A 27,938-nucleotide genomic window follows, 5' to 3' on the forward strand; every position below is an offset into this window, starting at 1 on the left:
ACAGCACTTTTCCTGTAAAGTTTAGCCTTGCGGCTTATTTCCCAGCAGCAGGCACACAATACCTGCCCAGCACCGACCGGCAGACAGACAGAGCTAGCCATCACAGCTTTGTCAGGGTGTTGCGTTTTCAGAGTCTTTTTCTAACACAGCTATGTTGGTATAGAGAGTAGAGGTGATAATCTAGAAAGATCATCACTTCAACCTGAAGTTGAATGGATTTTCACTAAGTTAAATGAGGAATTCAACCTGTCTCCTTTTCTAGAACAACTTGTAGAACATAGTCTTGGTGAAGATGGTTGAGGTTGGGATAAACATAATGGCACTGTCACACATGCGCGAATGCAGGTGAGTGACCTGATATTCACCTGAAGGTATACACTAAAGTCGACCTCCACTCGAATGCAAAGCTGCGAATTTGCTGCGAAACCAGAAGCGAATGTTTTTTCCCCCCTTTTGCTTTCATAGAATGCAAGTGAACAGAAGGCGAATGTTAGTTTGGTGCATGTGTGACTGTGCTTTAGGTCGTTGGACAGCGAGTTTCATGAGAATTTTCGCACGCTTTCGCAACTTGTGGGTAACCGCCTAGATGACCTTTGAATACCTGGCAGCGACCAGCCCGCTGTGGACAGACCCAGATCCTGCAGTCTGAGCTCCGCACCCGGCAGCGACGGCTCCTCCTCCAGCCCCGCTGGGAGCCAACACCCATGCTGCTGGAGGCTCAGGCCGTATTACTGGGCCCGCTGGAGGGAAGGAAGGAACGGAGAACCAGAACCAGGACTGAGCGGGGTAGACTGTCAGACCCTGCTGCAACTAAATGAGAGCTTTTCTAAAGGGACTCAACACAAAGTAAAAGATAGTGGTAGCTTTAATAACAAATGTATTCATTAATGAGTTGTTAAAGGGTTTCAAAGGCCAACATGTTATGTTATTCACAACGTGCCAAAAACAGTACAAATATCCCAAATTGGAGTTATGACAGCATTGTTAAATTCCACAAAGGCTTTAATGGGAGCAAAGTCTGCTCACAGCGATCCCCTCTGCTGCCCTATCAGCTGTGAACCACACATCCTCTACATGTTTTCATTGGACGGCCCTGCTTCCTTAATCGCTCCGTATTTAACGACTCCAGTGACTCGTTGAAGAACACGGACACATACCAAACATGAAGGCCGTATATGTGTTGATGACAATGCACAATCCTCCTTTTCCCTTCAGAGAAATACTGTAATTCCTTTTCATCTTGCTTCTACTCTCACGTCTCATCAACGATAGTCATCTCGACCCTTAGTCCTCTTCACTGTTATGACTTCCTCCCTGACAGCTCAATTACTTCTGCTTGGCACATGCACTCAAGATGGTGGTGACTAGGCTGCATGTGTTTTAGTTGAAAATTAAATTCATATAAATCTGTTTTTTAACCTTAAAATACTCAACTCAAATTTGAGTAATCAGAGTGGCACAGATCAACAGGAAAATGTTTGTAAGTGTCAAAATCAGACTTTTATCCCATTAAATGAAACAAAAAACAATGAAAATGAACACCTGGCAGATGAACTATTTGTTTTCTGGCGTCAATGTGTGCTGTAATTAAAAACTAAGTGCAGTTTTTATCAGGAACAAGGAAGGTTATCGAGCTACAACAAGCACAGGCCCTCTGATATGAAAGGAAAAACTCACAAGAAAGTGTTATCGGGGTCATGCACATTACATATATATGTTCATTTTTGTGTTTGATTTATCAATACACCCACAATAACACTCTGGATTATTTAGTTTGGTCTTTTTCAAAAAAGTCCTGCAATATATATATTTTTTTTATTTATTATTTATTTGACAGGGACAATACGGAGGCATTGTTACATTTGAATAAAGTGCAACCGATGCAATGTATAGGACTTCTAGCCAAAGCTAATGTGCAGACCTTGTCTCTGGTTAGGCTTTCAAGAAAAAAATACATAATACAACATCATACATTACAATCATGCATACATACATACATGTAGCAAGCATTTAAACTTGTGAACGAAAGCTTACCAGTTTGATCCCTCGGCCGGCAGGAAGTATCTGCCCGGGGAAAGTGAAAGAACAGCACCTTGATTGTTGCTGCTGAGGTGCCCTTGAGCAAGGCCTTTAACCCCCGACCGCTCCAGTGGAGAAGCTCAGCGGCCGGCAGATCACACTGTAGTCCAACTAGTCATGTGGATGGTGAAATAAGAAGGTACAGTACGTATATTTATTCACAGTCCTTATTCATTTAACCATGGTAGTTACATTCTGAATAAATCTCCTTGGCAAAGGAGGCACACGCACTAAGACGTGGATACATTCTATGGGTGTAAATCATAAGTTTCATCACGATACGATATATTGATTCTTTGGGCAATGATACGATATTTGCTGTTATCACAAAGTCTGCCACGATGCAATTTCGAAAGCAGCTAAAATACAATTTACAATCTATTCTTTTTAATAAAAAAAATAAATATAAAGTGGGAATTTGAAAATAAAGGCGTATTTTAAAGTTGATGATATATATTGATATTTTCACTTTGCATTGATGATATCGAAGTTGTTGATCACTGAATCGATATATTGATCCAGATCGATGTATTGTTACACCCCTAATATGTTTCACCTGTTTGCACAGCTATCTTTTATATAATACCAGTGTTTGTCCATGTTTTACTACTGAGCTTACCGTTGTAGTTCTGATGTTTATTTCTACCTTTCAGCCAGGTGTTAGTTTCAATCGGAAATTGAGTTTTAAAGGCTTAAAACTGGGTGTTAACTCAGTGCAGACAAAACCTGCAACACCATGCAACACCATGCAACAATTAAATCTGATTTGATGTTTACTGTGATGGATTATCTATCTCAAGCTAATCTGAAGAATCTATTTATTAGTTACACCCCAGAATAATAACTAAATTAACCTATACATGATGTCATCTTTATAGAGATGGTCTAAAATGTCCTGTGCACTGACGACACAACATATAAAATGATCTTCCAGTGGTCCTTTTGCTGGTGGATTGAACGATGGTGCCATCTACTGCTCCTCACCTGGAAGTGCAAGACCTGATTGAGGTCTTTGGTTTACTTCAATTACATATTAGTTTGGTTATTTGGGAAGTAAACTATATCACACACACAAGAGTTATATTTGAGTATATATTTTAAGAATAAAATTATATACTTATTGTATTATTATTGTTATAATTAAGTGTTAAAGTTATTGTGAAATAAGACACTAAATTGGGTTTAGGTTTTAGCTCTCAGTTGAACAGTGGCACCATTTATCTCAGCCTCATAAAAGAGAGTATTTGGTATATATGACACTATCTAGGTGTACAGTAATGTAGCTGCAAAATAGGACTCTGCTTTTAAAATGTTAAAATGCGGTTGACTTCCTCGATAAAAATACAAAATTGAGGATATGATTTTGTCTCCTCACTTGCCATGTGAAGTCAGATTCTACCTGATCTTACAATTTGCATGAAGAGGGCATATTCATAATTAAACACAGGGCATTGGGGTCTCCGAAAGCTTAAAAAACTCCAAATAAAGAAACAAAACTCACCAGTGTGACAATTTCTGAATCAAAATTTGAGTATGAAACAAGAGGGAAGTCAACTGTTGGTGGAAATACTGTCTAGTAAAGCAGATAGGATGCTATTGTCTCACTTGATGTTTCCATGTTAATGTTAGAGTCCACAGGTCACAGTCTGTGTTCTAACAGCTCCATGGTGACGGTCACCTGCAGTCAGCTGCAGGATTTCTGAGGCTTTATTCGGTCCATGTTTACCTCCACCATGCTTAAAACCTCCTCTCCAGGCCATGTGATCTCATCTGTGGAAGCAGAGAAAAACAGATGCCAATCACAGTTTTCTCTAACGTTCATACATTACAGAGGAACATAAGATCTTTGACTATAGAATTCACTTTGCCACTATAAGATTAAATAGTTTTGCTTGCATGGTGTGTGTTTCAACATTTAATTTACGCTACATGATTCTATATTGAGTTAAAGCTGAAGTAGGCGAGATTGGAGCAAACTTGATTAAAAAAAGTTATTTTTATAAAACGGTCACTATATCGTGACAGCACTACATGAAACAGGTAACCTGAAAAAAATCATTCTCCGGCATCTGCAAGATTTCCCAGACCGGAGGAAAACAAGCAGTCAGAGCTGATCTGAGGTCTGCTGGTCACATGACCGGAGCACAGCCAATAGGAACGCTCTCTTTGAAATGACCTGTGATTGGTCAAAGTCTCCCGTCATGGGCTAGATTTTCTAAAGCCTGAAAACAGAGCCATGAGGAGGAGCAGAAGTCTAGTTTTCTCTCAGAATACTTGAATTATAATATGCTGAAAGGTTATTATGGAATTTTTGCCCAATGATGCCAGACATATACTGCCTACTGAAGCTTTAAATAACCCAAGATTTCGTGTTATTATGACTGCACCACTACATCAAATGGAAATATGTATACTTGTTTTGTACACTATAGCATTTTTATAGCATTATATACACATTTCACCAAAATTCAGCATGACAAAGTAGGCACGTTTGGTAACTTGACTAAAATGTGAAGTAAAAGGTTTGAATGACACTTGTCCACACAACATGTATTTGTAAAGGTAAAGAAGTGGGCTCAGCAGAGTTGAAGAAGCAGACACAGTAGCACAAAATATGTTTTTGTCTATGAAAACAAGATGTTTTCCACTTTAAATTGCATATACGTATATAACCAAACAACCAAAGCTCTGAATAGTACAGAAGCAATTTATAATCAATATAAATTTCCATTCAAACTGTCAGTTTCTTGGACCCCAAACTGAAGCTCAAACTGTTGTCCTGAGTTTCCGTCAGTCATTTCTGTCAGTCCTTTATTCATTCATTATCTTTAAAGCTTTTCAGTTGCCTTCGACTTCATTCAGACTTTTCCATTTATTTGTTCATGTTTTTCCATACAGCTCCATCTTGACTTCTGAGTCCGATATTACAAAAGGATTCTGATTTGAAATCAAAGGTTTCTTTGGCCAGTTAGTGAATTTCAAGATTGCACCATGAGTGAATAAACCCACCTTTCTGTTTATTTGATATCACACTCAACTGAAGACTTATTTCCCTACTGACAGTTTTGTGAGTTTTTTTTTTTTTTTACGATTTTCAATTGTTGATACTGAAACCAAAACTTGTTCATCCTTCCATCTTGGTGTTTCAACCTCAGATTAGCATGCTCCAATAACTTGTGTGAAGTAGATGTTTGGATTAAATGTCTACTTGTTACGTAACATCAGTAATGTATTGCCTCCCAACAATCCTTTGAGTCCAAGTATGGGTCTCAGCTCCATGGTGAGTCTGTTTCAATAAGAAAAACACTGCAGAAATGTATGACATGTTTTGGGAAAAATGAATTATAACTCTAATGTCTGAGTTTCAAATTCAACACAGCAGATTGAGAGGACATCTGCTGCAAACATAAAAGTATTAGAGAGTTGGGATTTTCCAAACATAAACTGCTATTGGTTTTCAGTTATGATACCAAAGCATATTTTCCCAGAGAACATTTATTTTGAAAAAGCCTTTATTCACAGTTTGGTTTGTTTAAAACCCAACATGTCTCTGATGAATTCATAATAACATAATATGCATGTGTTGTTTGTTCCAACCAAAGCAAACTTAGATTTTTCTTTGTATTCCCACTGGGACACTGAAGCATTAAATACTTATTTACTTATTTCTATTGTTGAATAATGCAACAGCAGCAAGAAAGGCCTGAGAGTAAAACAATAGCCCAATGAACATTACTGTTGCATTTCCAGGAAGAAGGAAGAAAGAGTGAAGCAAGATGCATCAGGCTAATAAAAACGACCTCAAAGAAGACTTCCTGTTTAATGCCTTTGCTTTCAAAATAAAATGTCAACTGAACTCCAGCGGCCCTGAACCCTAATTACAAGGCAACAGTGATAGTGGTATGATGTGATTAGTAACAACAAAGTCAGCAAGGTTTAGTGTAAACACCAGTACACCAGACGACTATATCATATGATTAAGTAATGATACTTAATGTTAGTCTGTATTAATATAGAACTATAATACAGTATGGGATATAAGCTATATACGGTGAAATGTAGTAGTATAGTATAACATAATATATAGTATACTACAGCAATATAACATATAATATCAAATATAATAAAGTATACTATAGTATAGTATTGTGTAGTATAGTCATCATATATATATACAGCATATATACAGTATATATATATATATATATATATATATATATATATATATATATAGCATGAAGGGGCTTTATTGGCATGAAAGTTTCAAGAGCAATGTTGCCAAAGCATCAAAATACAATTTGTATAATATCGCATATATCCAGCAAAAAAACATCGGAGAGATTTAGAATTGATATTGAATATTCTTGTACTTTCTGTGAATTAGAAGAAGAAACAATATGCCATTTGTTTTATCAGTGTATGTATACCAGAATATTATGGGTGGATGCTGAACATTATTTAAGAAGGAAAACTGGAAAAACAATTCAATTTCAGGAAAAGGACATTCTTATGTGGTTTCAAGGTAATGAGAAGGAAAAAGATATTATTTTCTTTGTGCAGTCAATTATATTTTTGGGGAAAATTTCACATTCAAAAGAAGAGATGGTCGGACTCCAAACCTAATTTTGAACAGGTTTATCAAGAACTGAGACAATACGGTGCCACGATTAAAAAAACATTAAGAATAAGAAGGCAATCAGAACTATGTGTTTGATAAATGTCTTATGGACCGATGACAATCTATTCTGATTGTGTATCACTTTTTCTCTATATAGATGTATATTTTTTCATTGTTTGTTGTATTTTTTTTCCCTTTTTCCTTTTTAATATACCCATGGCATGAACAGTTTTGTATGTATATAGTGTTATTGTACTTATATTTTCTAAAATAAATAAAAAAATAATTTTTTCCTTTACTGTATTCTCGTGACTTTTATTTTGAAAAACCCACAGCGGAAGTTGTGTGTTGATTGTGGTCCGTGCAGCGACAGGAACTTTCTCTTCGTTCCTTCAGAACAACATGGACTGGAAGGAGGACGAGAATGTGAGTCGCTTTATTATGTGTTCATGAGCTGCTTCTTTTACCTGGCTGGTACTGTCTCACCTGCTGGACACCTGCTGGACACCTGTTGGACACCTGGGTGACCTACTTTGTCCTAATAACGTTACGAGTGTCGTTGCAGGTTGTTAGCATTTACCAGCTAGCTGTGTGTTTGATTTGAGCTGGTCGGAAGTTGCTGGAACGCGGAAGAACCTGTTCTCTGTATACATCCATGGTCCGCACTGATACCCATCTGGTCCACGTCAGTGAGCTCCAGACGGAGCAGGTTACCTGACAGTGTGTTGGGCGTACTGTAGCTAGGAGTGATCAGTGAGCTCCAGACGGAGCAGGTTACCTGTCAGTGTGTTGGGCGTACTGTAGTTCGCCTGCTGCTGGTTCCCTGACGTTCAACAGCAGCTAGCTAGCTAATCTCTCCTCAAACCCAGCGGGCACATTCAGTTCATCTTCTTCGTGTAAATGCATTGATGACGTGCACGTCAGGGAAAGTGTGTGTGATGTCTGGATGACATGATGATGCACTGTGTGTTGAACCATGTCTGTACGTGGTTCCCTTTCTGGTCTTCCCAACCTGTAATCCTCTTCCACAGCTCATCTCCGGGCTGTTTTCTCATAGCCGTTAGCTGCTGGTGTTCATCCAAATCCACATGTGTTTCTACTCTTTCGAGTCAGACAGCGGTTAGCTTCTGCCAGATGTTAAGTTAGACATCTGTCTGGATCAGAATATATGAGCGTCAGCTTCAACATCCAGACTGACAGAGAGAGCATCCAGTAGATCCATCCCAGAGGAGGCACCTGGCACACTTGCACATGAGCATATTTATTAGATTTATTTATTTATCTAGATGTATTGTGTTGATGTTGTCTCTTGATTCTGTTTTACTGTGAACCCTGCCTGCAGAACAATAAAGATCACCTTGATGGAGATCAGCAGCCAGGTGCTGCCGGTGGTAAAGCACTAGTTCACACCAGAATACAAAATGAACCCATTCACATATCCATGGCAGTAAAAAAATTGTTGAACCCCCAAACAGAGCAATATACTGTACTTATAGTTAGGGCTGGGCAATATGACAATATATGATAATATATATTGTCAAAACTTTATAAAATACTCTGTACTTTTTATTTGTCAAGTATTTCATTCACAGGAATATACAAAAATAGGCTTTACCATGTGGTTATTTCATAAAGATTATTTATTGATTGATTTACCTGAAAACATGTTATATCGTCCTATATATTGTTATCAAGATATGAAATTTATGTAGGGCTGGCCATAATGCCCACCGCCTACCAATAGTAGTGCCATATACATTAAGTCTACTCAAATAATTCCATATTTATATTTTACAGTCAGCTTGTTAGGAGTGGGCCAAATGGATACAATTGTCTATTACAGTATATTTAATTATCTTAGGACTGTAACTAGCGATTGTTTTCATTATCAATTTGTTTAGTGAGTGTCAGAAAAAGTGAATAATGTCCGTCATATTATCCAAAAATGCACGAAGATACCATCAGTATTCTATAAATATTCAATTTACAGTGATATAAAACAGAATATATGGAATTTTGGCTCCACAATCCACTTGAACGCTTAATCGATTAAAGAAAAATTCACCGATTAGTTTTCTATCAGTGGACTAATTGTTTCAGCACTAATTATTTACATCATGATACATATATATATATATATATATATATTAGGGGTGGAACGGGGGTGGAACGGTTCACAAAATTATCGGTTCGTTTCATTTCTGTTACAGCGAGGAGGTCATGTTCTGATTTCAACATGATTTTCATTTATTTGGCAAAAATAAGTTCACAAATGTTTGCCTTAACAAAAGTATGTCTTCCATAAGGAACATAAACTCTTCTTCATTGTCAAATCTTAATTGAAAGAATATTATAGGTCTTCTACAGTAGTTGGTGCAAACAAAAAATGCAGCTTTGTGTTTTCATATGATATTACATATGATGTAATTATAGACTGAGGCCATCAACAATAAATTGAAGCATAAGTTTAACCAGACCTATACTAAAAAAACAAAAGAACAGTTTAACATAAGTCTCAATTCCCTGATTATCAGCTCTTTATTGAAAGATTAGTTTTTCCACTCACAAAGTGCAATATTTGTAGGAATACCTTGGCTTTACACTTGCAAAGCAACGGGCGCAACGTCAACTCGTCTCCACCGCGGCCATTCTGATCAGCTGTTCATTGACTGCACTGTGTGTGTTGATGTGTGTGGAGCTCCGACACAGAGCAGCAAGGCCTATAGAAGGAGGCTGGGTCACGGGCGGACATGGCTCTGGGGGTATGACACCTGCGCAGTGTAACTGAAGCTGCGTTGTGATTGATTCCATTTCGGCGAGGGCAGACCAGATTTTACTGCGCATGTGTTGTACCCCAAATATATGACTTGTACTCAGCCTCCTTCCATAGGCCTTGAACAGCAGCAGGAAGAGGGTACAGCTTCAGCCCCGGGGGGCTATGTACGTACTACCTATTATGCTCTGATATCGCCATTCAGTTTTTTGTCTCGATGATGCATCATCAAGTTTTTATAATGCGATATTTCGTGGCGTGATATTTCGTCACACCCCTAATGTTTACCAGACATGTACTCATAAGTTTCTTAGAAATAAGTCATTCAGCATGAAAAAAACATAAAAAACGACTGAAGAAGTCTTAAGGCGCTGACACACCAAACCGACGGTCGGTCGTCGGACAGTTCGGGGCCGTCGGTGAGCGTCTGTCGGTCTAGTTTCTGCGGTGTGTCCCGCACCGTCGGCTCTAGTCTGTCAGAGGTTTTTCGGCCGATTCAGCATGTTGAATCGGCTGCGGAGATCATTGGTGAGAGAAATCACTCTGATTGGCTGATCAGCTTTAACGAATCAGTCCACGAGAAGAGAAACGGAGGAAAGCAAGTCAACGAGTAAAGTCAAGAGCACACACACAGAAGGCTCTTCTCATGTTTCATCTTCATCTCATCTGATCGTTCCAACACACGGATATTTTCACAGTGACATGAACATCTGGAATGAAGCTAAGTGGTGAGTGAGAGTGGTGTGAAAATGGTCGGCAAACCGCTTTGTTTCACGTACGTATCATAACAACGGCTTGTATATCCGCCATCCTCGGTCTTCTGGTTTCCCTTTTTGAATGATGAATACAGACTACCGCCACCTGCTGGTGGGGAGAGTTATTTCATCTCACGCAGGCGCAGAACGTACCGGGTGTTGGCTGTAGTCGTTGTGGTGTGTTCGAGTGCAACATTTTGACGAAAACAAAGGCGGCGTGAGGCGACGCAATGGTTGGTCCTCATCGCCGCTCGTTCTTTGATATTGGGTTGGTGTGTCTAGGCCTTTAGTCTGCTAAGACCAAAACGACTGATTAGTCGACTAATCGACTAAGAGGGGGCAGCCCTACTTATTTACTTATCATACTACTTATTTTGCACAGTGACACCTGCCAAATAGAAAATGCAACTTCAACCTGAGAGCAGTTGGGTGACCGCAGTGAGCAGTGAGCAGTCAGCCAGCTTTTGTCCCTTCAAGGCTCCATGAGTCTGATTGTGTGACTGACTGACCTAACCCTGTGTGTCCTTGTGTATGTGTTGCAGGGTCACGGCCACATGCATGACAGCTGTAACCACGGACACCCAGGTCACTCTCACAGTCACGGGCCGAGAGCGGCGCCCCCCTTCATGACAGCTTTTCACGGACAGTTCGCTAAAGGTGCAGATCAGGCGATGGACATCAGCCAGCAGCCGAAGAGACGGTCGCACATGGATGACAGCGGCAGTTGGGACATAGTGAAGGCAACACAGTAAGTGGTGGGACATTAGCTCTCTGTCAGCTGGTGGACATTTTAATGTGCAGTTCCAATTCCTGCAATGCCACAACTGTCAAAGAAGGTCAATAAGCAGTAAATTCAGGTTGCCAACCTGATTTTTACCCATCGGACTTCTTTTTAGAGACGTGGTGTTCCCAGATCTACTACTGATGGAAATTATTGCCCAAACTACAAAAATACAACCCAAGTTGTAATAAATTAGATTTTTTCTTTAAATGTTTGATATATATTTGATAACAATACAGAAAGGCCTTTTTCTGATATCAGATTGTATCGTAGATATATACAGATATTGTGCAATCAGACCAATGTCTGACAGTTGTTGCATCAAACACACACTTCCTCTTTTCCTAAGGTTGCAGATGACCCCGTAAAACCTTTGTCAGATAATATTTTGTGTCAGTATTCAGGATCATATTGTTTATTTGGCCTTAAACATTTAGTTTTAGTAATATTAAATGAAACATAACAAGATATAATTTAGATGTTACTTACTAAAACCTTCCCTTGAATGGTTTATGACTGTAACCACACAGGAAAAGATGTCACTTACTGTGATTATTTGTGTCAGTGTTTTGTGCTGCAGCTCTTCAACCAATCACTGAATTCAAAACATTAGGTTTGCAGTAAAATAGTAAGACAATACTGATATTTTCTTTAGGAAGATATATATATATATATTCATATATGTTAAAACTCTGGAGCACAGAAGTAACTACACACCTTGTATGTATTTGCATAGGAGTTGCGCAACAAAACTCAAGGAATGCACAACGGCTCCCAGAGCTCTGTGTTTAATTAGCAGTCAGAAGTTGATGAAACATTTTTTTTTCCAGTTTGAAAGCAATTTAGAAAGGAAACAGTTCAAGTGACGGCTGCACAAACCTTTCGGTGTGCTTTAGTTGAGATTAGAACACAGCAACACTCACAGCAAACTGAAGAACCAGCTGCTTTTGCTGACTGATAAAGTGAGTTGAGGTGCAGCAGAACGAAGGTCGCTCTTATTGTAAGACGGGGAATAAATAAAAGAAAAGAGTTTGCAGAGCCGCTCCTATCTGTCTGTTCATCTCACTGTCTGTCTGTAAAGTGGAAACCACATAACTAAAATAAACATATTTCTTACCAGTCTAGGAGGAAGAGGGCCAATTCAGGATCGGCTTTTATTCCTTTCAAATCATGCAATTCTCTCCATCTATTGAATGACCGACCAAGGGTGAATCTTGTTTTTGCTTGTCCTCTATCACTGTCCCTTTTAGCCTTTTAGTATCAACCATAACCACAAAATATAACATCAAAAATAAAATGATCTAAGGAAAAATCTATTCCTGCTTCCTTTTAAAGGGACTGTTTGTAAGAATCAGAAATGTCTTGTTAACAGCGACACCTGTGGCCGTTAAGTCAACGAAAGTCAGCGTCGGGCTCGCGCTTGCTCGCTCTACATAGACATGAACGAGCATCGCTCAACACAGTGAGGAGACACACGTCAGCTAAAAGCACAATATCACTCTATATTTCAGCTGCTTGGCAGTAATGTTAGCTGACTAGACCAAGGTCTCTCCATGAATCAATGCTGATCCTAGAGTTGGCTTTTCCTGCGTCAGCCTCCCAACCGCGGCCGGAGGGAACGGGAGACACCGGAGTTTTGGTCGGAGACGATAACGTTTCTCTCTGCGGAGCCCCGTCACTTCACAAGACACGGGAAACCTCTGTTGGTCTGGAGGAGCTGCAGCAGTTATTTTACTGGGCAGCTTCCAGGTGTGAATGTGATCAGGGCGTTCATGAAAAACAGAGCATTGCTCTCAGTGAACCTCCCCCTGAATAAATAAAGGTAAAAAACACACCCAGCGTGTTTGAAACAAGCCGTTAGGATTTCTGTCCATTTGTGATGTTACAAATCTACAATATTTAGACCATTACACGGTTTTAAACGTAAACATTCTAAATGTGTCTCAGTTTATTTTCCTGTTGCAGTGGATGTGAATGACGTCAGCTGACAGGAAGTAAACATGTTTCAGACAGAGAGTAAATACAGGTATATTCAGACAGACAGTATGAGGACAATAATGTGTTTTTTGAACATTACAGCATGTAAACATGTTCTATTAGAAACACAAAATACAAGTATGAACCTGAAAACGAGCACGATATGAGACCTGTAATGTGTTTTACTCTGTGTGATCCTCTCAGGTTCGGTATCCTGGAGCGCTGTAAGGAGCTGGTGGAAGCAGGATACGATGTAAGGCAGGCGGACAAAGAGAACGTCACTCTGCTGCACTGGGCGGCCATCAACAACCGCTCAGAGCTGGTCAAGTAAGACCTGCAGATAATATCCTGTCTATCTCATTACAACGGACTTACCAGAGAGACACAAGGAAGCTTATACATTCCACTGCAGGCCACTCACCACATCTCTCCAAACACAGAGGCTGTCTGGTCTGAGTAGTAGCCTCGGCTCACTTGTTCAGTTTCAGGGAAATGTTTTGAAAAACAAGTAAATGAGATGCCGTTTGTTGAGACATATAGGGCCATTATATTCAAAATGTATTGAAATGAGTTAGAAGTTAGTTATCATTTTGTCTGTTTTCAAGTGAAATCCCTCTACTGTAAGTTCACATAAATAACATGAATTAAAGTACTTCAGTCAAAAAGTAAAGTAAATGGTGTTGCTGCAGTCAGCTGGACATCATATTGAGAACAACCAGCTTCAGTGCAGTCAGTCGTCCTCGGGGACTTCATGTATTTTATTTCTCACTGTCAGAAGCGTCTGAGATGAAGCACAGTGCTTTGAGCAATAATAAACGGCTTCACAAGAAACATCCAGAAAAGAAATAGAGACAAGTGAACTGAAATAGAACAAGCTCCAACATGAACTGTTCTGAACGTTTTGTTGCTCTCTGTGTCTCTCCTGACAGGTATTATATTTCTAAAGGGTCGATAGTTGACCAGCTTGGAGGAGACCTGAACTCTACTCCTCTTCACTGGGCCATAAGGTGAATGAATGACCACAGTTTCTTACATATCATTTATCATAAATGAGTAGGTATTCTGTCATTATGTTTGGTTAAAAATGTAAATTCAAGATAGATGGAGTATTGTCTGCCTGAGCAGAGAATTAAAGCTTCAGTAGGCAGTTTATTTTTGGCATCATTGGGCTAGAATTCCATAATAACCTTTCAGCATATTGTAATTCAAGTGTTCTGAGAGAAAACCAGACTGCTGCTCCTCTTCATGGCTCTGTTTTCAGGCTTTAGAACATCTAGCCTGTGACGGGAGGCTTTGACCAATCACAGGTCATTTCAGAGAGAGAGCGTTCCTATTGGCTGTTCATTCGACGGAGGCAGCTGTCTATCACTCGAGAACCGCGATCAAACGGTCAAACTATCTTGTAGTGTATTGTTTGGCTGTAAAATGAGAAAGTTTGCTGCGGCTGGTGGGCGGTGCTTGGTATTTCTTCAACTGATCTCAACATGATCTGCTGGGTCACAAACTTTCTCATTTTACAGCTAAACAATACACTACAAGATGTTTCTGAGAACATCTGAGGAGAGAAATAGGCATTACAGTAACAGAATATTGATTCATGTTTGATCAGCGCTGTCTAGTTTGACCGTTTGATCAGAATTGGAGAGTGATTGACAGCTGCTCAGAGACGGCAGACTCCAGATCAGTTCTGATTGGTTGTTTTCCTCCGATCTGTGAATCTTCCAGATGCCGTTAGGAGCACCGGAGGACACAGAGGCACATAATTTTTTTCAGATGACCTGTCTAATGCACTACTGTCAGGATATAGTGACCGTTTTATAAAAATAACTTTTTTGAATCATATTTGCTCCATTTCTACCTACTGCTGCTTTAAGTCTCTCTCTCCCTCTGTGTGTGTCGTAATCACAGCTTCTCTGTGCTTTGTTTACATAGCCAGGCGGGCCGCACATACTTTTAGTGCATGTTAGGGCATGTGAGCATGCCCCACTAGCTAGCTCATGGCCACCGTTTCAGCTGGTAACGTAACAGAAGCGTAGCATTCGCTCTCCGGTTCCCCCCCACGTTAACGCTGTTAGCTGTGTCAGCACTGTTAACGCTGTTAGCACCGTTAGCTGCGAGCCGCCAGCTCAGCCATCTCGCCATGTTGACTGCCGAGTGGAGGCATTAGATGTGCTCTGAATTTCTCATTTAGCACCTTTAAAGACAAATAACTCTACATTTTATCAGGGCTGCCTCCTTTTAGTCCATTACTCCACTAATCTGACGTTTTTGTTTTAGTAGACTAAGATTTCTTTCGTTGATTAGTCATTTTTTATAATTTTTTCATGCTGAATGACTTATTTCTAAGAAACCTTTGAGCCCATCTCCACCACCAACACCAGATTTAAAGTGGTTCTGTTGTGTGATTCTTTATGGATGAACTCAGTTTTACAGATCTGTCGATGAAATCAACTAATCAATTAGTCGACAAAATAGCGTGTGTTCGTCAACTAAGAATTTCTTTGGTCAAGGACAGTCCTAGATTTTATTGTAAACACTGCACACATACGTTAACCCATGTGTGACCAGTGATGTAGACAGACAGAAACACAGATCCCAACTTTGCTTTAATCCTCAGATTCAAAAAGCAAAAGGGATCCTCAGTTAGATCTGAATTCAGAACTGGTTCTGATACCCAAAGCTATTGATGGCCTCTGTAGGGGCTGCTTTGCTTTGGTTCGCATATGCACTTTTTCTTCCACTTATTTATCAGACCCCACAGGTCACATGTGGACAGAAATGGGGGGTACTATGTTCTTCGGTAATGTGTAGTTAAAAAGGAATACATGTAACTGCACCGCAACGGCACCAACTGAAATTAAACACAAGACAAATGATGCATTTTGTTTCCACTCGGTCACAGTCCTTTCTGCATGTTGACTTGTTTTGAAACGTAGTTAGTTCCGTGCTTCCTCCATAAAGCTGTCTGTGGGTTTTGTCAATGATGAGGCAGGGCCACCTCCCCATGGTGATCCAGCTGATGAGATACGGAGCAGATCCCTCCGTCGCAGACGGAGAAGGTTACCGCGCTCACCACCTTGCAATCCTCTTCCAGCACATGGCCATAGCAGCTTATCTTATGGCTAAGGGACAGGTCAGACTCCAGACACACTCCGTAACACCTCTATTTGTTTCAACAGTCTTTGTAAAGGCCTTTTTCACTTGGTGTAAGTTTATTTTTATTTTCCTCTGATTGATCTCCAGGAAGTGGATGGGCCCGACTGCAACGGACAGACACCACTGATGTTAGCAGCCCAGAAGATCATTGGGTAAGCATCCTAATCCTTTACAGATATTTACTTTAAACCCCAGTGGTTTCAAGACGATATGTGAATACCTAAATATGATTGACTAGTGATGGAGGGACTGCCCTTGTGTTTGACATGAAATCATTGTCGGTGTATTAATGAACAGGGAATAGGAAAAAACGATTCCATTTAGAATCAGAATCCAGTTTATTGCCGAGTAGGTTTTCGCATACAAGGAATTTGCTTCGATGTTTTTGATACATAACATAAACATAGTAAGATAAATAAAAACAAATAAATAAAAGCAAGTTGAATTCAAAATGGAAGAGCTGTGCAGTTTTTACATTTGGTAGTTTTGTGCAAAAATGTGCAAAATTGTCCAAGGAATGTACAAAGGTTCACAGGATGAAATTAGAAACGTTGTGCATAATCTGTGAAAAAGCTGCCTGCATTGCAGCTTTCTTTAATGTTTTTGTCTATTTATTAGGGCTGTCAATCAATTCAAACATTTAATCGCAATTAATCGCATATTTTGTATCCGTTCAAAATGAACCTTAAAGAGAGATTAGAAAACAATATGCTCCAATCATAACAGGTCAAACTGCAGCCCAACAGGCAACAACAGCTGTCAGTGTGTCAGTGTGCTGACTTGACTATGACTTGCCCCAAACTGCATGTGATTATCATAAAGTGGGCATGTCTGTAAAGGGGAGACTCGTGGGTACCCAGAGAACCCATTTTCATTCACTGATCTGGAGGTCAGAGGTCAAGGGACCTCTTTGAAAATGGACAGGACAGTTTTTCCTCTCTAAAATGTAGTGTAAGTTTGGAGCGTTATTTAACCTCCTTCATGACCAGCTGGTATAAGATGATGAGTTGATAGCAATGGATTCGTCAGGTTTTCTAGTTTACTATGATACCAGTATCTTCACTCCAGCTTTAAAACTGAGCCGCTACAACCTAAATATCCCAAGTTGTTGCATTAGTGCCGTTAAAATGAATTTGCGTTAACGCGTTCTTATCTCGTTAACTTCGACAGCACTAAAATAAATAAATAAAAGCAAGTATTGCAAAAAAATAATAGAAACATTATAATAGAATAAAAGAAAAATACAATAGAAATATGAAAAAATACTATTAAAAATATATACAATATATCTGAATTAAAAATGGATGAGTTGTGCAAAATTGTAAAGGAGTGTGCAATGGTTCAAACTACGAAATTACAAAAGTTGTACATAATGTGTGTAAAAAGCTGCCCGCATCACAGCTCTCTGAAATGTTTTTGTGTATTTATTAAAAACAAACTGCAAAAATTTGAAATAGTTCCTCAGATGTAAAAACACAGACCACAACACTCCAGAGAGGACCAGGTGAAGTATGTAATACAAACTTCAAGTTAATTCATGACCTCTTGACATTAGTATCCACAGAGGTTGTTAAAAACTAAACAGACTGCTACCACAGACAACAAATTGTTATAAATCAAGGTTTTAACATCTATTTATTAACATCTATCTCTGTAAATTTGTACCTTTGTAAATTTGTAAATGTGTAAATTTACTTAACTTGACTGTAGCTTTCTATTTTTTGCTGCTATTACTGTTTTCATCACTGTTTTTTATTTAACTACATCGAGAGAAGCCTGTGAAATGTCATTGTACCTGAGTATAATGACAATAAGGATCATTCTGATTGGTCTTCTGTCCCAGGCCTGAACCCACCAATTTCCTAATCAAAAACAACGCGTCTGTGAGTGCTGTGGACAAAGTGAACAGGAACACTCCGCTGCACTGCGCCGTGCTGGCAGGAAACGTAGACGCCGCCCACATCCTGCTTGAGGCCGGGGCCAGCGTGGACGCAGAAAACATCAACGTAAGTCTAATAGTTTCAGTCTGCTCTCACATCCCTGTGAGGAACACATGCCTCCAGTCAGAAACGGATTTCTCTCAGCGCTAAATGACCAAAGAAAAACATGTAACTAATAGATATCACCATGAAACTTCCCCAGTTGATTACTTACATTAAGACAGTTCTTTTTTGTATTAGAAGTTTTTGGAAATTGTATGTTTTAATATGCAAATGAGGCATTATCTTATGAAATATGTGCAAATTTGCATACATTTCCAGAACAGAAATCTGAACATTGGATAAAGCCAGGTTCAAAATTCTTGTTTCATTTTGTTGACATATTAGAGTCAAAGGATTTTATAGAGGGGATTTTGGACATCTCTTTGTATCACTCCATAAATCAGAAAATACCGTCAACAGCCATAGAAAAATACAATTTTTGCCATGTTTTTATGACTAAAATGTTGTATAAATCAGGCTATGAGTGATATATAGACAAACCCCTCAGTAATAACCTTAAGGATACAGATAGGAATGTAAGTGTAAAGTTTGGTGGGTGTGCGTGCTGCTGAAGTGGAGATCTCTGGCTCAGAGTCTGAGAAAAAACTCACTTTGAGGAAACAGCCTTTAAAGATATGGATTTCAAAATTCCATTTATTTTGAAGACACTACAGATGAATAAGGGAAAAAATTAACAGATATCACCATGGAACTTCCTTAGTTGATTACTGACATTAAGACAACTGTTTTTTGTATTACAAGTTTTCTGAAATTTTATGTTTAAATATGCAAATGAGGCATTATCTAATGCTAAGTTTTGGTGAATTTAAGAGAAATCTACAGATGCAAATAAACAAAGTAGTAAAATAAACATCTAAATGTGTATTTTGAATGTTTTCTTTCCACTAGTCTGAAAGAAGACATGTTATGGAAGCAAAATAGCCCAAAATCTCCAAATGGACCAGTGTATGAAAGACATTTTTGCCTCTAGTGTCTCGCATTAAGTGACTCACAGTGTGTTTAAAAGCAGTACGGTTAAAACACTTGTTATTACCTTAGATTTTGAATTGAGTCAATAATGCTGCATGTCTTCATGGTGTTTTTAATGCTTCTTCTTCTTCAGGGTCACACGCCCATCGACTTGGCCCACCAGGTGCACAGCCCGCTGCTCATCCACATACTCAACCACGTCAAACAGGATAGGATTCGCTCCAACTCTCGCTGCCTGCGGATCGTCAACAGATACAGAGTATACACACATACTAAAGACCGCACACATAACATCCCAAATCGCTTAAACATAAAACTAACCCAAACCTGTAACACCATCCTATTTGTATTTTTCCAGGTCTTTCTGCAGTTCTTGCTCTGCACTGCCATGTTTGGAAGTGTGGGCGCCATAGTTGATATGAACTCAGAGTCCTGGTTGCTCAAAGGGATCCTGCTGGCCTGTGTTATAGGTGTGGTCAATCTGGCATCAAGGTGACTGTTCTGAGTTTAATGTAAAAGGAAAAATGATTAAAAAAGAAACACCTTTTGCTCCAGTGCTCATGTACTCCATCTGCATGTTGTACAAACCCCATTGTTTGTCATTTAATAAGAAATGTTTGTGTCCAAACAGGAACTTCCCAACTCCAGCCTTCCAGACTCTCCTACCAGCTACAGCTCTCATGGCTTCAGTGTTCTGGATGCTCGTCACCTGGTGCCTCTGGTTCCTGCCAGATATCCTTTCTGCAAAGGAAACAACAAAACAGCTATTTGTGATGTTCCTTGCCAATCAGCATTTGTTTCGTCCTCTGGCTTTTCTTTTACCACTAGAGGATTTTAAAGGCCCTGACACACCATTTCAGGCCATCAGCGATCACCTGTCGTCATAGTTTTTGCAGTGTGATTTTTTTGGCCAATTCAGCATGTTGAATCGGCGACGGAGTCCGTCGGTGAGAGAAATCACTCTAATTGGCTGTTGAGGTTAAACGAATCAGTGCACGAGAAGAGAATAAGACATGAGGAAAGCAAGCCAACGAGTAAAGTCAAGAGGACACACACACAGAAGGCTCTTCTCATTTTTCATCTTCATTCACATCTTCATTTCGTCCGCTTGTACCCGCGATCTAGTTCTGGTCATGACCCAGCCCTCATGACCATAGGTGAGAGTAGGAATGAAGATTGACCGGTAGATCGAGAGCTTTGCCTTCCGGCTCAGCTCTCTTTTCGTCACAACGTTGCGGTAAAGTGAAAGCAAAACCCCCCAACCTCCCGCTGCTCCGATTCTCCGGCCAATCTCACGTTCCAAGGCACCGAGGTACTTGATGTCCTTCACTTGGGGCAAGGACTCATTCCCTACCCGGAGTAGGCAATCCATCGGTTTCCTGCTGAGAACCACGGCCTCAGATTTAGAGGTGCTGATCCTCATCCCGGCCGCTTCACACTCGGCTGCGAACCGATCCAGTGAGTGCTGGAGGTCACAGACCGATGATGCCAACAGGACCACATCATCTGCAAAAAGCAGTGATGAGATGCCGGACATTCAACAATATTTATAGTAGCAATCTGTAACCTATTACATTTCAAAGAAGCCTTCCCAACACCGACTATGATCAATAGCTTGTAAACTCAGCAGCAGATTTCCCTTCAGTTTAATAATGTAATGTATTCTGTTTTATCCTTTTGATCAAGCTGATGAATGAAGAATTTCTTAACCTTTGACCCCCACATGGGCACAGCGCCACAGTTCAGGTCTTGTTCACTCTGAATGCCACCGCTCTGCTCTACTACTACCTCCGCACCTGCAGGACCGACCCAGGCTTCGTCAAGGCAACCGAAGAGGAGAAGAAAATGGTGGGAGGGCCATTATAAGTTAAGCACTGAATAATATTAACTTACATCTAAAATGATTGGGACACGAATGAGCGGCGTTTTCTTTTGTTTTCTTTGTGTTGTCAGAATGTGTTGGTGTTGGCTGAAGCCGGCTGTCTGGACCCCAGAATATTCTGCACTTCCTGCATGGTGAGTTTCTGAACTCAATACCATCACTTTTTACAACAGCGTTCCATCAACACAAACAGTGACGACCTATTCTTTTACATCGTTCTCACAGATAAAGAAACCAATGAGAACGAACCACTGCCTCAACTGTGACGCCTGTGTGGCGAAGCAGGACCACCACTCCATCTGGACCAACGGCTGCATCGGTACGACGGACTGTAGAAAGTAACAAGTGATTGCAGCTGCCAGGAAATACAACAGCTTCTACTAGTGTAACTAGTGTTTCTAGTGTGAGAGCACGTACATGAACAATTCTCCAAATGAGTTCTTTTAGTAACTGAAAAGGTTTCATCTGCATCAAAACACACTTCGTGGTGAGACTACAGGGATATGGACTGTATGTGTCAGATTAGTTTCATTTAAAGGGATATTTCTGGTGTTTTGAAGGGTGGTGGTATGAGGTACTTCTCCGTAGTCAGTGTATTACCTACAGTAGATGGAGGTTTGGAGAAGCAGACAGGAGTACCAGCACAGGAGCAGAGAAACGTTCTGCTGTGGACGAGGCCGGCAGCAAAAGGACGCTATTATATATACAATATTTTCACCGCTCTATCTTTCCATCAGACAGCCCTTTCTGACGGGGAACTGAACTGAAAATGAAACTGATCTATCCGTTGAGTTTTTAGGTGTCTAAAATACGCTTTGCTGCTGCAACACCTCACACAATCCCACTTCCAAACTCCCAAACTATCCCTTTACGTTAAGTAGTCTGTGAGAAAATAAGGAAAATGTTCAAAATTAACCCGTTTCACAATCTTCAAAATGAAATCAAATAGTAGATTTAAACTAAATCTGTCCACAGGTTTTTAAAACATTCTGCTAGTTTAAGTTAACTAACAAACAAGATTATAAACTCCTCGGGTGGATTTGATGAGAAATCTTGTTTTATATTCTTTCGAGGCATGGATAAACTGTGTTCATATTAGAGAATATTAGTGAGTATTAATTGAAAATTGCATCAAATTGATGCTATAAAAAAGCTGAAAAAGTCTTAAAACATATTTGAGTACAATTCCTCATTAACCTTCAGTTACTGCCGTTATTACACAGTGTATCACTTTATTTCTGTCTCCATCCGAGGAGGTTATATGTGCGTTTTGACTTTTGTAGCCAACATTTGTTACAGTGTCAGCTCCCTCTGAAGGGCACACTCACACTATTGGGTCTTTTGACTAAGTTGAAGACGATCTTAACACTAACTGGAACACATTTGATTTCCTCCAGGTGCAAGGAACCATCACTACTTCATCCTCTTCCTGCTCTCCCTCGTGCTGATGGGAGCCTGGATGTTCTACGGTTGCCTCTCATGTGAGTGACTTGACATTCAGTGTAATACCGGTATATGTGATCACACTGGATACACATGCCTGTGCTGTGTGTGTCGTTTCTTCCAGACTGGTCGACTCACTGCGTGCTGCATTATGAGGAGCAGGGTCTGTGGGGCGTGGTCTCTGCCCTGGTCACCTGCTCTCCCTGGCTACTCGGCGTCTTCCTGCTGGCCTTCTATCACACCTGCTGGTCCGGCCTGATCCTGCTGCTGCAGCTCTACCAGGTGACTGGCTCTCAGAGATCCTATGAACAGTGTTCTCTGTCTTAAAAACCACACTCAACATGAATAGAATTATCTGCCTTCATTAATGAAATACACCATCAAGAGATATTTGTAATGTAGTCTTATAGGGCGCTTTCACAAGCCAACACTGAGTCTCTTTTCATCCAACTCTGGTGCGGTGTGTTGGGCAGTTGTAAGTAAGTAACCGTCAGCGGTCTCCAACCGGTTGTTTCCAAGTGAATCCTAGTGCAGTTCAATTTCACCAGAACATAACCTGACCCAATTGCAGGAAGGGAACCAAAATGCAGGCTGCATTTGTTGAGATGGACACAGGCAAATATGATAATACCATATGATAATACTTTTATTGTCAGACAGGTCTGAAATGAGTTCTGCATCACAGCAGCTCCATTTGCAACATCACAGAAAGGACAAAGACAAGAAACAAGGATTACATACATTTAAACATTACAATCACAGAAGACCATATTCAGGGCCCTTCAACGTACATCTGATCTGGGATTATTAAACTCCATATTTAGTTTTAGGATCGACTGGTGTACAAAAGAGTGCTTCAGTCTAACCCTATTAAATGGTGGAACCCTGCATCTCCGATTTGATGGTAACAATTTATATTCACTGTTCAAAACCTGGTTTGGGTCAGAGACGATGGTGTAAGCCAGCCTTAATATATTATTATAATCGGCTGATTCATAGAATTTCTCAAGGGGTTGACCTACAATCTTTGAGCAAATGTTCATTTGGAGGAGCAGTTTTGACTTTAAAGTAGTGGACATACAAAAGGACAGGTTAACATGAGTGGGAGTGGACTGACTCGGACTTTCGCAAAAGTCTGATGTTTGCTTGACATCTGGGCCGAAGAGAACAGAATATGATAAATAAAGTCCACAAAAATAGTGACATTTATAAAGTCATTGTAGATAAAGTGGAGGAGAAGGGAGCGGTGCACACAGCAGATCAGTGCCGAGTCAAAGTGAAAACACTTCCGCAGCAATATTTCAAAGTTCCTGATTCCCTGCATAGAAGTGGCAGCTCTCAAGATGAAAAAGATCAATTTGCTCAACAAATAATAGTTTGATTTGTGCACTGTGAAACCGAACCTGACTAAATAGAAAACAAACCAAAAGTATCAGTTCCACTCTGACTCGGACTAGCCGAGCGGACTGTAGCTTGTAAAAGCAATCGAGAAGTCCTTTACAATGTCTGCCAATGTAAAATAACGTCATACCTTTTATATTCTAATTGCATATATTTATGAAACATCCATAATGAATATATATACAGACGTAGGCAAAATTGTTGGTACTCTTCCGTTAAAGAAAGAAAACCCCACAATGGTCACTGAAATAACTTGAAACTGACAAAAGTAAATAAAAATTTACTGAAAATTAACTAATGAAAGGTCAGTTTCATTAGTTTGTTTTTTAAAATGATTCTGTTGAACCAAAATTCAAAAGCAATGTCTCATTTTCATTAGTTAATTTTCAATAAATTTTTATTTATTATTACTTTTCTCAGTTTCAAGTTATTTCAGTGACCTTTGTGGGTTTTTCTTTCTTTAACGGAAGAGTACCAACAATTTTGCCTACGTCTGTAATTAATAGGGCTGTCAAAGTTAATGTGATGATAACGCGTTAACGCAAATTTGTTTTAACGCCACTTATTTCTTTAACGCAATTTGTGATTTGTAGGTTGTAGCGGCTCAGTTTTAAAGCCAGAGTGAAGATACTGGTGTCATATGAAACTATGGGAACCTAAGCCATGTCATACTAGATTGTCGCGAAGGAATGCCCAAATGTACGCTAAATTTTGGCGAGGAAAAACTGGCGTGGCCATTTTCAGAGGGGTCCCTTGACCTCTGACCTCCAGATCAGTGAATGGAAATGGGTTTTATGGGTACCCACGGGTCTCCCCTTTACAGACATGCCCAGTTTATGATAATCACATGCAGTTTGGGGCAAGTCATAGTCAAGTCAGCACACTGACACACTGACAGCTGTTGTTGCCTGTTGGGCTGCAGTTTGCCATGTTATGATCTGAGCATATTGTTTTATGCTAAATGCAGTACCTGTGAGGGTTTCTGTACAATATCTGTCATTGATTTGAGTTGATAATTGATTTCCAATAATAAATATATATATACATTTGCATAAAGCAACATATTTGTCCACTCCCATGTTGATAAGAGGATTAAATACTTGGACTAATCTCCCTTTAAGGTTCATTTTATATATATATATTTTTATATATATATATATATGGGTCTCCCCTCTTGCTTTCCACATTTATTGCAGTAAGTATTAGACATTGATCTTATTTCTGTAATGACAACTGTCTTTTCATCGCTTAAAATGTCAAATCATGGAAATAGACCAACTCAGAGTTGGCTTTGAAGTGGCAAGTGAGGCCAAAACGTGTAGCGCCAGAGCATTAACTCTCATTCTTGCTTATGGTCTACTGACCTGCTGCGTCTATACACACAATGAGCGTCTTCTCTGTCCCATGTGGAGACTGACGTTTGTCCTCTGTGTCGGAGCAGATTGCCTTCCTGGGACTGACCACAGCAGAGATGACGAACCTGACGCTCCACCAGAGGAAACTCCGACAATCCGTCTCCCTCAGACAGAATCCTTACAAGTGAGTTCATGGTTCGTGGTGATCGCTCTTTATTTAGTGCACTACTTCTGAACATTTCCAAAATGAGTCCCTTAATCTATTTGTATTGTCTCTGGCATCTTCTTTGCACCTCACAATCTTTAAAACAAAGTTACATTTCAGTGCAGCTCTATAATGCCACCTGCTTTATTCAAGTTGGTAAACACTTTTAAATCAATACTGGATGACAGAGGATTAATGTCTTTAGTTGTAATTATGATGCAGGGGGAGCGCAATGCTTTTCAGTCAAGGTCCTGTGCAGTAATGAACGTCTCCTTGTACATTAGCCCTGATTTATTATTAATGCCACTGTGCCAAACGTGATATTAAGTCTCTATGGAAATGCAATCAGGACTTAAATCCGATTGAACATGTGTCCGCTGATGTTTGCTACTGAGAGGTTTGTGAATATGCAACAAGATGTCCAAATGATGTGGAAAACTGTGGATCATTTTCCATATTACTACATTTTCTCAGCAAGTCTGACAAAAAAATAAGGCTGTGATTTGAGATTTGAGATTCAGGACTTTAGAAACCTGAAGCCTGAGCTACTTTTCTTATACATTTGGCTAAAAGAACAATCAGTCCTGTCAGGAACGCACATACAGGCGTGTTTGTGTTTTCGGGTTGTCCGGCCGGCTGGCCATCTGTCTGTCTGACTGTCCGTACGTACATAAGCATATATCCGTCTGGCCGTCCGACCCATTTTTGTGAACGCAATATCTCAGGAACACCTAGAGGGAATTTTATGACATTTGGCACAAACTTCGAATCCAGGATGAACTGATTAGATTTTGGTGGTCAAAGGTCACTGTGACCTCACAAAACACGTTCTTGGCCTTAACTCAAGAATTCATATGCTAATTACGACAATTTCACACAAACGTCTAACAGGATCAAATGATAGCGTGAGGACATTTAGGACAGACATGGATGTAAACTGCAACTTGACTGCTTGGTGTAGGCATACAACCATGAAGTGGTAAATCTATTTTTTAGTGCCCTGAACTGATGTCCCCGTTACATTACCTTAGTAGCAGTAAGGGTGAGTTTTTCCCGATATTCTCGTGCTAAAATTGACTGTAAATTCACATTTTAAAGCTCATGTTTAAAAAAAAATATCCTCCTGGGGTGCATTCCCCACATCTTTGTCACCTTTTCCACCCCTGATGAGTTTGCATCCCTGTGCATAGTTTTGTTGTGATAATTGAAGCTCAAAAATTAAATCTTATCTTATCTGAAAAGTGTGACCTGATATGCAACCTGAAAGCAGGTACTGTGAATCAGATGAGTAGTCTGAGAATGGAACTGATGGAGCTCTGCATGGAAGACTTTAGGGGAAAGACAGGAAGTCTCTGCATGGGGCATTAATGCATTAGCTCAACATTTGGTTTGATTGAACTTCTCCAGGGTAACTGTGGTTGTGAATGAAATGATTTTGTGTGAAGAAAAGTGCAGCAATTGGTGAAATATAAAAGGCGGTCCTCTAAATGTTTTTGAGGATTGGACACAATTGAAAGCTCTTTCAAACAATGTTGGACCTGGTAGATTTAGCAAATCCCTGAGAGAAAGAACCAATTCAGGTGGAGCATATTCAGTGGTTTTATTTCCATTAATTCATCTCTTTAATACTCTCAATATAATCAGTTCAATTCAATTCATACTTTGTCGATCAGGAGGCAGTTTGAGGCAACACGAAAACACACAAGCAATTCATTTCCCACATACTAAAACCATCCAAATAGAAATATGACAAAAGTTGTAATGGCCACGGTAAATCTGTACATGACCAACACTATCCAACACCCACGAAGGCATATTATGTGAAAACAATGTTAGAGCAATTCTGAATGGACTGATGATCATGTCCTGAACCATCTCTCTACAGTTTGGGCGTGGTCCGGAACCTGGTGTCCTTTTTCCATCTGCGTTGTTGCGGCCTCTTCAAACCGGCCATCATCGACTGGACACAGCAGTTTCGCCCGGCCGCGACCAGCACGTGTTCGGACACACCGACATGGTCTGACCTCCTCGCCACCCCTCGCTCAGGTCAAGGGTCAGACTTTCACAGTGGTTCTGGACCAAAAGCACAAAGTGTATTTATTTATTTTTTTAAGCGGTTGGCTCCTTGTGAAGAGAGACATGAGTCTAGAAGTTGGGAAAACACCAAAGCGTTGTGTAGATATCGTTTCAGTTGCTCTTTGTACAGACTGCTGCTGCCTTATACTTGACCAATGGAAGTGAGATGAAAATCATTTTAATTTGGGTGAGGTTTACAAACTTTTAAAGACCTAAATTGTAAGTTTTGAGATGTTTTTTATGAACACATCAAGCCTATTTTTTATCATCTGTTCTGGGGAAAAAAGGATCTTTGTACATGTAAACAGTTGGTTTTCTGACTTTTGTAAGAGTTGCATGTGTTTAATAATGAATGACCACTATAGAACTTCAATAAAGCAATGTTGTGCCTGTCTTTTTTAACTGGCTCTGTGTGGACTCACAGCCTCTTCATACGGAGGTGGACAGTTTAATAGAAACACTCTA

The 27,938-nt window shown here is 39.9% G+C and overlaps 1 protein-coding gene and 1 long non-coding RNA gene across 3 annotated transcripts; one reads left to right on the forward strand and one right to left on the reverse strand.

Annotated features, from left to right (window-relative positions):
- Positions 1-1,482: 1,482 nt before the first annotated feature.
- On the reverse strand, positions 1,483-12,215 carry LOC119478824. 2 transcript variants are annotated; one of them, XR_005204510.1, is made up of 4 exons: positions 12,124-12,215; positions 3,581-3,849; positions 2,035-2,190; positions 1,483-1,937 (listed from the first exon to the last, which is right to left on the reverse strand). It is a non-coding gene; the product is annotated as an uncharacterized LOC119478824 (long non-coding RNA). The 2 variants fall into 2 exon arrangements; XR_005204509.1 differs by having other exon boundaries at positions 1,493-1,937; positions 3,685-3,849.
- zdhhc13 (zinc finger DHHC-type palmitoyltransferase 13) lies at positions 9,450-27,873 on the forward strand. The gene is given in 18 exon segments (XM_037753813.1): positions 9,450-9,637; positions 10,768-10,973; positions 13,188-13,310; positions 13,913-13,990; positions 15,972-16,116; positions 16,227-16,291; positions 17,983-18,145; positions 19,245-19,370; positions 19,470-19,603; positions 19,743-19,843; positions 20,835-20,959; positions 21,065-21,127; positions 21,219-21,312; positions 22,391-22,474; positions 22,561-22,718; positions 25,279-25,376; positions 27,283-27,371; positions 27,374-27,873. Coding segments are annotated over 18 exon segments (1,977 nt in total). The 5' UTR covers positions 9,450-9,559; the 3' UTR covers positions 27,421-27,873.
- Positions 27,874-27,938: the final 65 nt, after the last annotated feature.

Source organism: Sebastes umbrosus, chromosome 2 (genome assembly GCF_015220745.1).
Source record: "Sebastes umbrosus isolate fSebUmb1 chromosome 2, fSebUmb1.pri, whole genome shotgun sequence".
In the NCBI taxonomy this organism is placed as follows: Eukaryota; Metazoa; Chordata; class Actinopteri; order Perciformes; family Sebastidae; genus Sebastes; species Sebastes umbrosus.